This window comes from Phalacrocorax carbo, chromosome 2, assembly GCF_963921805.1.
Source record: "Phalacrocorax carbo chromosome 2, bPhaCar2.1, whole genome shotgun sequence".
NCBI lineage: Eukaryota > Metazoa > Chordata > Aves > Suliformes > Phalacrocoracidae > Phalacrocorax > Phalacrocorax carbo.
In genome coordinates, this window is record NC_087514.1 from 54,393,658 (window position 1) to 54,410,028 (window position 16,371).

General features: G+C 43.1%; 1 protein-coding gene across 1 annotated transcript in view; it reads right to left on the bottom strand.

Moving 5' to 3' along the window:
- Positions 1-911: 911 nt before the first annotated feature.
- DLGAP1 (DLG associated protein 1) overlaps positions 912-16,371 on the bottom strand; it is a 432,218-nt gene continuing 416,758 nt past the window's right edge. Inside the window, exons 11-13 of the mRNA XM_064442940.1 lie at positions 7,296-7,387; positions 4,685-4,837; positions 912-1,792 (exon numbers count right to left, since the gene is read on the bottom strand). Coding sequence (XP_064299010.1) covers positions 1,583-1,792; positions 4,685-4,837; positions 7,296-7,387 — 455 coding nt within the window. The 3' untranslated portion in view covers positions 912-1,582. The remainder of the gene's footprint in view (positions 1,793-4,684; positions 4,838-7,295; positions 7,388-16,371) is intronic.

Genomic DNA, 16,371 nt, shown 5'->3' on the forward strand with positions numbered 1-16,371 from the left:
GGAGGACAAGCTCCTGCCTCAGCTGGGGGTGGCTGGAGGAGACAGACACGCGGGGGCTGTCCCCTCATGCTCCCCTCCAGCCCTATTGTCTGCCATTTCCCCCCAGTATTAATGAGCTACTTGGGATGCATATTTTTCGTGACTGCAAAACAATGGCAGAAGCCAGGGTAGGAAGGCTTGTCGTGAAAAAAAAAATTCATATTGATCTCATAACTTGTGAAAAATACTTTATTGTTCTTCTTCAGATGGGTGTTTTATACTATTAAGAGGAGGCTGAATTAGAAACTTACTCCTAGACATGGACCGTTTGGTGATAAGCAGTCTGAACTGTAGCATACAACCGGCTGTGGATAGAGCAAAGCAAGCCTGGCCTGGAAAAGCATCAGAGGCTCCATGTGCAGCAATTCGCCTACAGGTGTCCGTGTGTGGCTGCGTGGACGTGTGAGATTGGATGGTCCCACCGAGATTAAGACATCAACAAAACCAAGCTTTTTTTCTTTTTTCTTTTTTTTTTTTTTAACCAATATAATCCATACAATACAATACAAGAGGAATTGACAATACAGTACAATTTTAAAAATTCTTAATACTTGGACAAGAAAATCCTTCTTTTATATTATCTCTTCAACTGTCATTGCTTCTTATCTCCTTCCTTTTCACTCTTTTATTGCCTTTCAAAATAGATTATTTCCCTGGAAGATCGAATTTACAATCTTCTGCTGATTGAAATGTTTAAGTAGTGATTGATGAAATAAAAATGAGGCAGTTTGTGCAGCTGTGAGTGTGCAGGTATCTTTCCACAGGATCTTTTCTATCCCTTGCCATCTCACCTGCGGGATATACTTCCACTTTTTCACTCCCACAGATCTGTTTTTTCTCCCCGCCCTTCCCACTCCCGCCCCAGCCCCCTCCCCTTGTGTGACTCCTTAAATTCAGGTGAGAAGGTGTGATTCGGAGGTTTAGAATAAAGTGCGCCATCTGCTTTAAAAAAAACAGTAATAAAAAGAAGGGAATCCGAGTCATAGCTCCTTTCATCTTTTGTGAGGAAGACGGCAGAGTCCGAAAGGATCACCCTGCATGACTGAAATTTCCAAAGTCCCCTACAGTTTGATATTGCTGTACACTGGGTAACAGACTAGCTTTAGGTCAACTAAAGATCATGAGTAAGTTAAACAGAGCATCTACTGTACAGGTGCGCGGGTGTGTGGAAGTCTGAGCGCTGCGTTTATTTGTTTCAACCAACAAAAAAAAAAAAAAAAGGATCGTACTCGTTTACATGAGGCAAAGTGGCAGCATCAGTACATGTGACAAAGCATCGTGATGACATGGGCGAACCTTCAGAAAGCAAGGGTGATTAGAGGACATCTCTCGGAGGACCGACAACTACGCCATGGCAGTGGAGTTACTGGGAGCATCGGGGCGGCTGCGTACAGAGAGAGGGGAGAGGGAGAGGAGCGGGGAGAGAGCGAGAGAGAGGAGGAGGAGGTACAAATACTTCGTGGTGACCTTGAGCAGGAGCCTAGAGGGGCAGATTATACATGAGGCTTGTCTTGCCAGAGAGAGTCCTCCCAGTTGGATCCCTTCATAGCCTGGTCTGGGCTTCGGGGATGTATATCTCAATGCTTTCGGCGCTCTCGGTAGCTGAGTTCTGGCGGACCGATGCAGCGCGCTTGGCAGCCATCAGCCGTTTCCGGGCCTCTTGACGCTGCGAGCTTTCCAGAGAGCGTTCTCGTATGAGTGGCACCTGACCTTTCGATGGCTTCTTTGGCACTGGAGGAGGGACCCTTCTCTCCTGATCAAAGCAGAAGGTTAATGGCATTATACAGCTTCTCAGGGAAAGGCGGGAAAAGCTAGGATACGTCAGTAGTTAGAACACACATTTTACCTAAGGTTTGTTAGCTCTTATCTGCCTTCCTGTCTTCAGTGAACTGGCTTTTGTGCTCAAGGGTTCATAAACATAGGGCAATGGCAAAGGGGAGGGGAGGACCGGCCGCAGTGCTACTTCTCCTCGGGGACGGTGCGTGTGAAACGCCTGGCGCTGCCGGGGCCGAGGCCCCCACCGCCAACCGCTTAGTGCGGCTCCCCAGGGCGGGGGGGGGATCCAGGCGTCTCCTCCTGGTGCCAGGGACTAGAAAGGAGAGCATCTCGGACGCCGCCTCCCGCCGCCAGCGCAGTCGCATGCGGCTGGGGAGCGAACGCCGCTCTCGGCAGAGGAACTCTGGAGAGCCGCGACTCCTGGGCCACCCTCTTCTATACGGGCACAACGCTAGGCGCTCTTGCAACACGGGGGTACCGTGGCTTTGGCATCCCCAAATGCAGATGGGAACTAGCTGCAGCTGCAGCTGGTGCATCAGAATAAATATTTTAAAAAACACCACGTATTTATGTATATATTTTATAGTGGCTTAATGACTGCTCAAAAATCCCACACTTTGGGTCTCACTGTGCAAGCTCATAAACTCTAGCCTCCTGCTAAATAAGCATGACAAGCTACAATCAGCTAGAAAGAAAAAAAACTGGTAGGAAAAACTGAAAAACCATTAAGAGAACAGGCATTAATCATCACGATGGCAGCTAGCTCCAGATACGCGGTCAACAAGGAGGACTTTTATGTATATCCTGGTGCATGTACACACACACAAAACCAAAAAAAAACCCCCAAAAACCCTCAGAGAAGGATCTCTCCCGAAAAAGAAAAGTGTATTCAGGTCTGAATTTCAGGCAGCCACAAAGACTTTGTCAAGTTAATTAGATTGTCTTTTAAGTTACATCCCCTTCCAACTGTGAACACGCTCTCTGAGTGAAGGGATTTTATCGCACTACAAAGGTCCCATTCTGCCCTTTCGTTTTCTCTCATGCTGCTCACAACAGCTTCCATGGCTCGAAATATAAAGGTGCTTAGTTACACTTATTCATACTTTGCTTTTTCTCTCCATCCAAGGATTAATCTATGCTGCTTAAAAAGGGCCCAGTGGCAAAGGCCAAAGGCAACTGCAAATATCAATTCCACAGAAAGCTTTTTCTTATTTTTTTTTTATCCTTTTTAAGAAAGGAGATGATCTGTTTCATCTAAAATCATAGACAAACGCTGTTGAAACAGGAATAAGGTCAGTGTAATTCTTTAAAATCTTTACCTTCCTACTGTAGGTCCCTTTCTTCAGCGCTACTTAACTTCCTTTAACCCGTTATAGTCTTCTTTTTGTTGGAAACTCTTTGAAATGTTTTTCAAAAGCAAATAAAAGGCACTTTTTTTTTTAAGGAAAGCTCTCATTTCTTACTGCTGCAATTGCAAACACTCGGCCTACCCGCTTTACTGTGAAAGCTAATGAAAGACCATACCCCAGCATTTGTGTGCATGCATGTTTGACGGTTTTAACTTCCTTTTCTGACAGATACTGAAAAAAAGAAAAAGAAGATAAGAAAATGACTTGCCTTCAGTACCTTGGGCTAGGAAAACACATTCCCATTCATTCCCCTACCAAACACACTAGGTGTGCACAAATGGTGTGAACATGGCACTCCTAAGTCAGGAATGAGTATTTAGTCTTGATTGGAGGAGGGAGAGTGTTACCAGCACTGCCTTTACAAACTTCCTGCTGCAAGATTAATGGGGTTTGATATTATTATGGTTATTTGTCTGAAAGAAAACATTGCTTTGGTCATCGGCAGCCAGCTGACCGTAAGTTGGGGCAGCCCGGACTCCTGTTCGAGCCACTGTACCTGTAAGTCATATTCCCCCTCCTTCTGGTGACCCTACCTGTTGGCTCTATTCATTGGTATCAGACCAGCCACAGTGGAACATCAGCCATCAAATTACATACCTATAGGAGTGCGACATTAGACCGTTGATTCCTCTAGGAATGGGTCTGTCTTTTAGGGATTTTCTGAAACATTTGTGTATTTTGGCTCACCCAAGTGCTGTTTGTCTCGATGCGGAGAGTGAGGACTAAAATAAGGCAATGGTGCCAAATGAGAATGGAAAGTGAAATGTGGCTTACACTTGGAGATGTGGTAGTTTTTCACGGTGTCAGAAGAAGACTACATTTAAAGGAAAGACCAAAGCTCCAGATGATTTTCCTGCTACCTTGGGTAAAGAGCACTATCAGCAAAGTGAACCTGGTTATGAAATAACCCATTTAAAAAAAAAAACCCAAATAAACAAAAACCAAACAAACGGACAAAAAAAAAAAAAAGGATGTAGAAGTTCTTGCATGTAACATTTTGGAAGGCATATTTTTGATAGCATTCAGTTTGTAATCTGGTTACCAAAGTCAGCGGTGGTGACAGTGCTTCCCTAGTTTTTTCAGTAACACAACCTAGAACTCTTGCTATATGCAATAATATGAACGGTAAATGTTATTTATTTAATTTTAAGAATCAATATATAAGGCAGTTCCTTCCAACGATTGATCGTCTAATATGATTAAATGTAAAGCTTAACAAAGTACCACATTCCCATTATCCGGTTCACAAAGACAGATTTGGTTTAAAAATATGCCTGAAACATATTACAGATAATATCCCAGATGATTATTATGTAAACATTGTTATTACAATGAAATTAATTTGATATGAGCTTCATTTCACATTTTTAACGTCAACACTGTAACACAGAGGCCTATTTAATCTGTCCAGTATTTGTGCAGGGTTTTAAATGAAGCATACAAAATCTACAATGTTCTACCTTCTTGTCATGAGGATCCATCTGTTTCCAATTATTGGCCTTTAACTGATGAAGTTCATCAAATTTCATACTAATATTTTCTATGGACAACTGCAGCATATCCCAAAACCCTGCTAAATCCTGGGAGGTCGGCCGTGGATGTGCATTAGGATTCTGTACAACAGAAGAAAAAAAAAACACGTTGGCTTTAGTACCTCTTAATGTAAAGCATTTGTGCAAGTGGTTACGAATCTCGCTAGCAAAGCAGTTTCAGCAGATCCAAGCGATTGGGTGAGACACAGAAAGAGAAACAAAGCGGAGCACTACTTACTGGTGGGTTTTTTTGTGAGGAGTCTGGCTCAGTGTTGAGCCACTGTGCCCCCGCAAGGCCCTGCTCACCGAAGGCAGCGGCTACCTGCTGCGGACCGCAGAGAAAGGGCATGTGGCAGGTCCCCTGTGACAGGATCTGCCAAAGGATGTTCCTGGGCACAAAGCGGTGGGTTCAAGGGTGATATCCTAACCACACTTAAATTAATTGCCTGCCTCCTCTTCACCTTCCTGAGGAAGCATTCCCTGCCTTGTTCACACTTGTAGAAAGACTGGTAGCTGTGCAAATGTACATTTGATGCATATGCAAATAGTGATAGACCGATGCATGAACACTTCTTCCACACTCTGAGACTCTAAGGGCTATAGAAATTACACCATTTTGAGTAAAATTGCATCTTACACACCTCAGGCAAAGTTCTACTTTTTTTTTTTTTTTTTTTTTTTTGGACAAGAATAACCTCTGCTGGGTGAAAAGCTCTGAAGAGAACATGCAGAAGCATAGTAATCCCATTTTTACAGACGCATTTTTGGGAACAGTGAGAGTGCGACACAGGTGGGGAGTATTTCTTTGTGTGTCATAACTCAGTCTAGTTCATCAGCCCCAGAGCGTTGCACAGAAGAGCACAGCTGGACCGTCGGCATCTCTCTCGCATGGCATGGGCCAGAGCCTGGTGACCTGAGAGGTCCTGTGCTGTCTTGTGTCCCTTCAGCGCAACCCAGCTCTGAACATTTTCTGCATTCATTGAACATGTATGAAACAGTCCCTGCTGCTCCAGCAGAGTTTGTATAAGGGAAAGCTTTCTACGGCATGTGTATCTGTAAGCTGGTTTCCAACTGAAACTCTTCAGGTAAAATGAGATGTTGCATACACTCACTTCAAGATATTTTTGGTAAATGCTGAGCAGTCCCTATGCCAACCTGAGTCAGCAAGGTTTCATTGTTGCTGTGGCTTCGTGAGATTACACTGATATATTGTTATTAGTAAGGAATTAAAAAATTATTATTAGAACCCTGCGTGTTGTTTTACATAGCTCAAGTTTTACTCTGTGTTTAGGTTTCCTCCCTCACCAGAAGCAATAAACCCAAAAGAGTCAGTTGCTTGCCTTAAGAAATTTCTATTTGGGCTTTTCACAGCAACACCGACAAGTGATTTTGATAGGATGATTGTACCACCAAAGCAGCAATTACTAAAAACAATAAAGTGTATATTTTTAGTTTCATAAGGAGGCCAGAGATTATACTTGGATTCCTATTTTTTCAGTTCTTGACACTAACAGGTTGCCCAGTTGTTGGCTTTTATTTACAAAGATGTACAACCAGAATGCTTTTTCAGTTTTTATATTAAGAATTGGAAGGCTTAGACAGAGCCAATTTCTGTTGCATTTGTCCACTGAGGCAGATTTTAGTTTGGGGTTTGATTTCCAGAAGGGCATTAACTGAAGCGGAAGATGGTCACCCTGCTCTGGTGGGTATCACAGCGTTTGCCTTCCCTTCTCTATTCTATGCTGATAGAGCACCATGCTCTATGCTTTTGGGACTTCTAGGAATTTGTGCCAAAACTGGGAATTAAACACATTGTAACTACTCTGCAAAGATGGATTGTTAATTCAAAAATTTGAAAATTTTTGTATGTGCTGGAATTTTTGAGAATACTGCTTTAGGTATATGGTGCGAAATGTATTTTTATTTATCAACAGGAATATCATTCTGATTCTACTCCTACTAAGAGCATAAATATAGCAAATAATAATATCAACAATAATAGTGGTAGCATATACCAATTACATACAGTAATACTAGTGATAACATACTGGCTCTTTGCATCTTTGCTCTTTTAGCACTCTGGAAAATTACTTTCGTTGTTGGGGTTGTGCAATATGAGGCACCAACCTTCAGTGTTTGATTTCCTGGTACTTCTGTCTTGCTGAATACAGGTGACATGGGAAAGCCCACTCGTGAGACTTCTCATCCACCCTGAAGGACCCTGAGGAGGCACCTACGCATCTCTGTGCCCATGTGAACTGAACTCAGAGATCAAGGGACAGATCCTTGCTCCTCTGAATTCAGTAGCAGAGCCTCAGTGATATTTCACCCAAAGCTTTTTGCCTGTCTTTATTTTAAGGTTCTCAAGCTATTGTGAAACTCATGCTGACTCCGCCAAGTTTGACGGAGTTACTCCCAAATTCACATCAAGGCCTTTACTGGAAAAATTACAGTGCTAGAAAATCTGTCTAGTTTAGGTATGGTTATCCACAGGGTTAGTCAAAGACACACAACAGTCTCTAGCAGAAAAGTTACATACCAGGTTTTCTTCGCAAAGCTCTCTGAACTGGTAAAATTTCTGGGCCATGAGAAGCTGGGCACTGCCCACCGCAGTTCGAATTTTCCCTAGAACTGAGAGAAAAATAAATGTAAGTCATGATTCTTTCTTTGTTGCAGGCAGCTAAAAGCCTATAAAAAGAGAGGAGAAAGCTGCGTAGTAGTCAGCTCTGGCTTTCAAAAAGTCATGGATTAGAGAGAAACTGATAAATCTGAGGCCAGACCTGCACCAGGCAAAGGCATACTGCAGGGGCTCCCAGGACAGCTTGCATTGGCAAAAATACTCATCTGTTACCGCAGCGTACTCTCATTCTCCCAGTAAAACCCATTCCAACCAGCAAAGAGCACTTCTATGGCAGTATAAAAATATGGCTAACCAAAAGCTTTTGCAAGCTGTATAGAAAGCCCTCCAGAAATTACACCTCTTGCCATCACTGTGGCCTAGGCTCAGGCTTTGAATACAAATCCTGGCTCCCTGCACATGCAGCTTTCAAACTCTCTGATGCCATCTACACTGTTTGGAAACCACTGCGTCTACCTACCAGCATTTCTGCCATCTCACTTAGCAACTCGGCACCCAGTTTTCAGGTTTAGCTGAGTGTTGCTTGATCTCAGCCTCAGAAAGGGAATGGTGATTTTAATGCACGGTGATGAATTTCATTCAGACTCTCTGGATATTTGCCATGAGGAAAATCTTAAGCGGCTTCTGCCTTTGAATCAGGATGCTCAGGCATACTTCAGGGATCAATCACACTTTGCCCTCTCCTCCTTGCTGGAGACCTGGAGGGAGGCGTCAAAGAGTCCTAGCCCAGCTCCTGCACTGCCTGGGGACCCCTTTGTACAGACAGTTGGGTACTTATGGTCTCTTTGGGCTGACTGAGTACTGTGACGGACTGCAGTGAACCAGAAGACAGTCTATAGTAAATGCCTCTGAATAAAACAGGAGCTCATACTGTTTTGATTGCATTCAACCTCACTGAAATGGAGGGGTTTTACTGCTGCAAGGGGTAGTTGAGAATACGCTACCTGAAACCGAGGCATACACTGGTGCATTCAGAGACCTGCACTTCCCTGGGGCTTTGCTGGGTTCTGGTCGAGGGGGACTCTGTGTGTGTGTGTGTATGTGAAAAAAAAGCAGCCATGCAGAAACAGAGCAGAAAGACAGACAAGGCCTCAACTGGCCATAGGACAGTGAATCTGGGAAAGAGAGTGCGATTTTGGGGGGTGCTGATTGAAAGAAAATTGATGCTGTGAGCAAGTAAGCAGCTACTGGTTTGACTGAGACTTTCAGTGCTCAGGAAAAAAACACCAACAGCTATGCTTTATGCGTTGCCTTTAAATAAACAGGTTGGCATCATGGATATATCTGGCTCCACCCACCGTTAATTTTCCCTCTCAGCTGAAGCAACTTATCCCCATAAGCTTTGGCTAAAAATTTATTTTAAGAGTAATTTCATTTTCTAAAAAAAATTTACCACTTCATTAATGAAAAACATAAATGGTAGCCACTGTGTCAAAATTTTCACTACTGTTTCTACTCATAGATATTTGTATTGTCCCAGCCATCACGTAAACGCATCGACTTCTCCATGACAAATTTACAGTCTGAATACACGAGGCAGGTGAGGGAGGTACAGGAAAAACAAAGAGACAAGTGGCCTGGTCAAGGTGAGTGACTTGTTGACAGAGCTTAGAAGATTCACTCCTCCTAAACTGCCATGCTCTGTACCACCCCTTGGGCACGGTCACTTTTTGTATAAAACCTAACACAACGTTAGCAGAGCTCCACTGAGAAAATACTGCTAAGTATTTTGACTCATCACAACGACAAATAAATAAATAGGTAAATAAGTAAATACAACTTTGCTATAACCCCTTCTGACAACATTTTTAGGGTCTCACAGTCCTGTGAGCAGCCGCAGTGCATGTCAGCAGCTTGTGACCAGAACGCCACCATGCAGTGTTTGGTAAGAGAAAGGCCTCTCCAAGGGATTCACTTGCGTAGGCACGCTAAGCAAACTGGCACAAACACTCATGACAAACTGAAACCAGACAAACAGTAGTACAAAATCTGTATTCTGCTCCTTCAAGGCAAGTGCCTTTTCCTCCAGCAGCCTTAGAGCTCACTCCTTAAGGCTGCTGAAGGAAAAGTAGGATGCAGAGTTCATTTATACTTTAGACATACAAAGGGGGGAAAAAAAAAGGGGAGGGGGGAGAGAGAGTCTTTTTACATTTTTTTTTCAGAAACTATAGGAGACAGCTCTGTGAACACACACAGAGCCCAGACTTTTATTTTGTTCCCAGAACTCAGCTCAGCACTGCCAGGAAATAGCGGTGAGCTGGAAGATTCACTAAGCAGAATATTTTCAGCATATTGCGCAGGGAGTTTTGCACACAACACTCATTATTGTTAGCAAGGCTTGCGTGTCTAATTCTATGCGCACAGTGCTGAAAATGGACCCCTTGGTGTGTCTAGTCATTTATGCAACCCAATATGCAAACCACTCAACTGAAAGGACTCTTCAATAGTAGGAGGAGCTACTCCGGGAGCTTTCATGTGGTTCCCATTGTTATGAAAACTCTTCCCACTGAGTATATTTGGGAACAGCTGCCTCATCTGGAGCTCGGCCACTCTGACGCTTCCCAAGACTTGAGAAGAGGAGAAAAAACGGTCTCTTGACTTCTCGGGACAAAAAAAAAAGGTGAGGCAGGCTGGGCTCTTCCTGGAAATCTGCACCACCCAAGTTGGGAATCACATCCCAAGCACGAAGAAATGTAAATACACCTTGTTGGTGATGGATGGGAATGTGCTCCTTTCTTTGAGGGAAGAAGAGCTTAATATTCAGAGATCTCAGCAGAGGGAAAAGGAAGTCCTTGTCCTTGGCTGCCTAGCGACTGGCTATTTGCCTAAAAACCTATCATCCCAGCTGACTGTGGGATGCATGCTGATGCTGTTCTCTATTGTTGCCACTTCTGCTGTAGCCCCGGCTGTATCTAGTCAAGTGTCACTGATTCCTCACCCCTCAAAAGCAAGAGGTCTGTTAATGTGCAACCAGTCAACAACCAACTCCGTCACGGAAGTTAGGAAAAAAAAATAGACAAAGCATGCAAAAGACTGAAAGGAATCTCTCCAGAAGGCACAAAGCTTTATCAATAGTTTTGTTTCCAAGCGCATGTTGCTGTTAGTGTTTCAAGGCAGAGTGCTAGTTTCGCTTACTCAGTCAAAACCTCTGGTGCCAAAGAGAAAGGCCAAGGTGTAGTGAAAACCAAAAAAGTAAAGCCAGACCAATACTTTCTGAGGAGAAAATCCTATGAGTTCTGAAGACAAATACCCCAAAAATAATGGAGTTGCACAGATAATGCTCAAAATACATATGAAAAGAATTAGGAAGATGAGGTACAGTAGAAAAAACATATAAACATTCAAATTGATGTGTTGAGCTAATAGGATACAAACAAAATGTATAAAACCAAGCAACGACAAAAAATACCAGCGCATCAAGATGCAATCATAACAGACTTAAACACCTATATAATGTTATTCATGTCTGCTTTCTATTCCATACAGGGTTATACAGCACACTCAGCACTGTTGGATCTGAATGCCTTCCAGTAATGCATTAAGCAACGTTATTAACATCCATCATATGCTTTGCTGTCACCCCTTTCCCAGGGGGAAAAGTGTGTCTACTGCAGTGTTTTGTTTTTATAGTTTGAAGTTTTCCTTTTTTTTTTCCTTCCCCTCCTTGTTTTGACCTCTCTTCCTTGTAAATCCAGGTCTTTCCTGTGATGACTTTTAAGAAATAAACAGTTAAGTCTATTCTGAAAGAACTGCTTCAGTATAGCTATTTTGATATAATTCAGCTATTGTGGCATGCCTCCTCACTATTATTGTTTTTGACTAGGGGTCGTAGAATGTTATTCTAGGATAGACACATGCCAGTGAATTTCCTTGTGTCTCTAACCCTGCAACCTGTTCTTCTTTTAAAATATTCTTAAATATAAACTTAGATTATGCTGTTCAAGCAAAAATTTCTTGCTTCTCTTGGTTCTAAGAACTACATAGGACCTACTTTGGGATTGTGAGGCTCTATGTATCTTGTCCCTCTCCTCCCTTTCCTCCCATTTTCATGGGAAAAGAAATGAAACAACAGCAACAAAATTTCAAATACAAGCAAAGAATTGGTGATGTTGTCGTCTGCTCTACCTTGGAAGGATACTGTGTGTGTAACGAGGCAAACAAAATATACGAAAACAAGAACAAAAAACACCTGAAGTGATGTAAAAAGTCATCACATAGAAGCCACAGGAGTTTTGAGGAGCGGCAGCATTATTTGGCGTTAAAACACCAACTGATCTCTTTGCATTTCAACTTTGACAGGCCCCAGGGTCTAACAAGTGACAAAGGAGGCACTTTAGAACTGTGACAATCAAATGCCCTTAATGCGAAGACACCTGGTTGGAAGGCAGGGCGCAAGCTAGGGAACATAAAACCAGCGACTTGTTCATTGCCCCAGGAGCAAGTGGCAGGAACAATAGCTGAAATTACAGGGACACAGCCTGACATTTGCGTTGCAGATGTTGGCTGGGCACTGTGCATATGAAGAAATCCTGCCATAGAGCTGTCACAATCCATTTCCAAGCCAGGATGGACCAGCATTTTAGCCTATTCATGTTGACAGACCTACATTTAAATAACAACAAGCATAACAAGAGCCAGGAAATTCAAAGTTAAAGCTACTGCTCAGGTCTTAAGCTCAGCTATTAAGGAGAAAACAACCAAATGGAGCAAGAAGTCCTCGCTTTGAGGGGCAGTCCTTGCTTTGAGTCATATTTACTTACAGGAGTGATCTCATTGAGATTAATAGGGCTGTCTGCATGAGTAAATGCTGTTCACTGGGAGTAAAGCAGTTTCCATGTGTACTCTGACTTACTTGGCTTTTATTAGCACACTTCATACTTTTTCCCTAACTATATTGTTTCCTTGCTTGCAGATTTCTCTTTTTCCCTTGCTAGCCTTTGGACACTGGCAGGGCCTCAGCCCAGAACTGGCTTTGCTTGGAGAAACCCTTGCAGACGAGAAGTTGCTTCTGGGGAGAAAAGAAAACTGGAGGAAGAAAAGGACGAGTCATGCAGATGGCCAGAGGCACATAGCCAGGGGGATTCCAGCAGGACTTGGCCACACAGCAGGCTGGTGACCATCCCACTGCAAGGCTGCATCAGCCTGCTGTGGGACCAGGCCGCCTTGCACCTTGGAGCGGCAGGGACCAGGACGGCCTGGGGGAGCCCTGCAGAGGGCTGGCAAATGATTTTCTTTGCTTGTGGCTGAGAATGAACTCATGGGTCTCCTTTTCTTTTGCCATGCACAACTATTATGAAACATATATCTTTTTCTTAACTGCCTTCTCTTGTGTCTAGCCTTCACTCTTTAAGTTTCCCTTTGCAACAATCAGAACAAACCAAAACAGCAGAAAGTGTGCAAGCATTGCATAATTTGCCAGAACTGGCTGAATTTGCAGAGATTCTGGTCCTAAGTGGTGAGTTTACTGCAGATTTGAGGTCAGCCTTTGCTCGCAGACTAGCCCAGAGGAGTATAATATACACACAAGACAGTTGTAATGACACGTTTTGTCAGAACCTTGGTTTTCCATTTTAGTTTTTACTTTATTGGCCTGACTTGTCTTCTAACTAACCCCACATTACACCTGACTTGTGGTGAATCAGGCCCACTGTTTGCTTCCGATGGTTATCTTTGCATCGAAGCCACATTACAACCCTACATGAAAGAGAAACATTTCTGAAGGGTGGCAAAATGAAGCCCCGTGGTTCTTCCAGAAAGTTTACTGCCCTATGTGAAATAAAAACAATAGCAAAAATACAGCAAAATCCAGGCTGAGGTGTTAGATGTATGTTCCTGTGCCACTACTGCTGTGAAGAGCAAAGAGTCCAGAGGCTGCTTGCTAGAAGCACTGTGTGGGAAGCCAGGCCTGTCGCTGCTACTTCTATGTGTAAATGGTTACTCCAGAGGCCTGAGCCAAAAGCCACCAACATCAGTGGTAAGGCTCTCACTGTACGAAGTTTTGCAGGTGGGAGGTAGGAGGAAAGAGCAGAAGGTTGAGGTGAAAACCAAAAAAAAAGGGTAAACAATTGATTTCACTTGAGGCCTGATCCAAAGCATCAGTCAATTCTCACAAGGTGTTTAGTCTTATATCTCTAACATCTTTTCCTTTTTTTAATGAGAACCCTAGAGTTTCTAGCCGATGCCCCTGTAACAGCAAAATACACAGAAACCATATAAAGTATCCTAGCTTAAAGAGTGAGTGGTGTTCATCTGCCTGTTACACATGCTGCGGCTTTATCAGAAAATGATTTCAGATAAAACCAGTATATACTATACGATAAATAATTCATGGCGGAAGGGGAGACACATTTCTGTCTATATTGGCATTTCATCGTGCAGCCACTGAACCACAGCTTGTTTTTATACACAGCAGCAGACTCCATTTCCCAGCTAGAAACATTCAATCCCATCTGGTAGATTCATTCCCAGCTAGATAATACCCAACGTATCTATGTAACATACAAGCTACTGTCAAACAGCAGCGAGCCGTCTCCCCGAGACAGCTGTTTCGCACAAGGGCTGCATTGTCTGGAGAAAGCGTGGATCAGTTTACGCGGAGCACCGGGGGGACGAGCCCTCTGTCAGCTGCCATGGCATCGAGAAAACCTCGCTCATCACACATTCTCGTTATTTTGTTATCTGGCCAAACACACGCTGGGGATGTCAGGTTGAAAACAAAGGATGCGTTCCTTGCTCTGGTTATATTTCATGAGGAAAACCAAAGAAAACACACCTCTTCTGTTCCTTTCCTCCTTCTGTTAAAAGTTTATAGATGTATGAAAAAGACATATTTTGGGGCAGTGTCTGTAACAGTCAGGCTTTTGTTTCTGGCACTGCTGAGTGGGCAGTGTGGCCCCGACCATATGCTTTTCCTTGGCACCAGGTAGAGCAGGGCATGCTGAGCCGTGGTAGAAAGCCTCGTGCAGCCTCCATGGGAGGCAGCTGCCACGTGCCGGTGCAGCCAATGGCATCACACCAAAATCAGTACCACACCAGTGACCACAAAACCCAGGTGACCCCTTTCCTCCTCCCATTTCCAGTGATCACGAGAACTGTGGGTCAGAAAAATGAAGAGGAGGAAGAATCCGCAGGATACCTGCCATGTGTGCTATGAGGAGGCATTGGGAATAGTCAGCCTAACTGCTCCTTTATCCTCCCCTTAACTGACCTCTCCCACTGACTGCTCAAAGAAGAGCCCTTTAAAACTATAATAGATTGAAGACACCAAGACACTGAAAGAAAGTTCTGCACACGGATATACATATTCTGCATTTACTTATCAGACTTGTAAAATTCACTTCATGTTCTTTTCCCAAGGTGAATAACTACTTTGGTGCAAAAATAAAATACTTGTAGGTTTTTCCATTTTTATCTGTTCATAGAATCATAGAATAATGGAATGGTTTGGATTGGAAGGCACCTTTAGGGATCATATAGTCCACAACCCCTGCCACGGGCAGGGATGGCTTTGACTAGTTCAGGTCACTCAAAGCCCTGGTCATTCAACCTGGCTTTGGGATGGGGCATCCACAACTTTCTCTGGGCAACCTTTTCCAGTGCCTCCCCATGTCTTCCTTATGTGCAACCTAAGTTGCGGCAAAGAGAAAGCAAATGAGTTTTGTGGCTTGGACTTACAAATGTTGTGTATTTCCTAGTTGTTATGTCCTCACACTTCTTTTGCAATCTAAAGTCTCTTAGTTCATGGGATTTATTTCTTGCATACTAACAACAGAAAACCTTTGTATTCTGATACATGTTCAAAGAGATTTCTGAATGTATCGATGATGTAATTAAAAATTAAGTTCAGTGCTCTAAAACTTGGGGAATCTCGATCTGCTTTGAAGGCTAATCCTTCTGTACTTTCTCCTCAGGAGGAATTATTAGCTATTAAGCAACAAAATTTTTGTAGAAATAGAAAACCTTAACATATCTTAACGTTAAGGTTATCTCATACTTTCCATTAGAAGTCAATCTCCAGTTGCTTACAATAGTGTCTAACTTTAACTATCTAGATCAAACTTCTCTATGCTTATTTCTTTCATTGGATTGAATGGAAAGTTCCAGCAGAAACAGCTTATGCATTTCTAAGAAGTTAAAAAAATGTATTTATTACCAGTGTTAATCCCTTTCCTTCCATAAATCAAAACCTTCAGGTCTCAAAAGAATTCTAGTGCCTCCCTTCTTGAGAGGAAGGGTTAGAAATTTGGAAGAAGCAATTCTGGAGCTGAAGTAGTAGTCCTTGCTTTGGTAGGAGCTAACTTGGGGGTCGGAAAAATGTTATTTGCTATAATCATAGAGATATGCTTAGGTGTGCCTGAATTACGCAATACTGTACTCTCTATATGCAGCTGCTCCTTAGAGTTTTCTAGAAGCTCCCTGCTAGAATTTGAAAAAGCGTCATTAACAAGGAGCGCGCCCCTAAGCTCACAGGTTTACCTGTGTCCAAAAGTTGACAGCTATCAGTAGTACTGCTCCTTGTAATGGAAGTAAATGGAAAGAACTTCAGTTTTTGCTAGGAGAAAAAAATTCTGGACAGGAAGCCACCTGTTCAGCTCTTCTTCCCTCATTAGCGTGAACTAATAAGTTGTGAGCTATCCAACCCTTCTTACTAATGAAGGCTTACTAGACATTCCCCTCACCTCACAGGTGGGGTAATACTTCTGGCAGTGGTGACAACTGAGGTGTAGTTCGCATGTGTGTATTTTTTATCACAGAATATGGAGAGCTCATTTTACTGGGAAGATCAAAGAAGAAGGAGAACTGCAAGGGAGATGAGGGGAGACTAGAGAGGGGAAGAGACGGGAAGAACAACTTGCAAGCACAACTGAAATCTCTTTCAGCTGGGGGAAGCATCCGAAGACTGATGCCAATCACCATCTAAAAAGGCAGCTAAAACATGAGTTTAATGAATAGGAACTAGAGTCCGTTTAATTATATT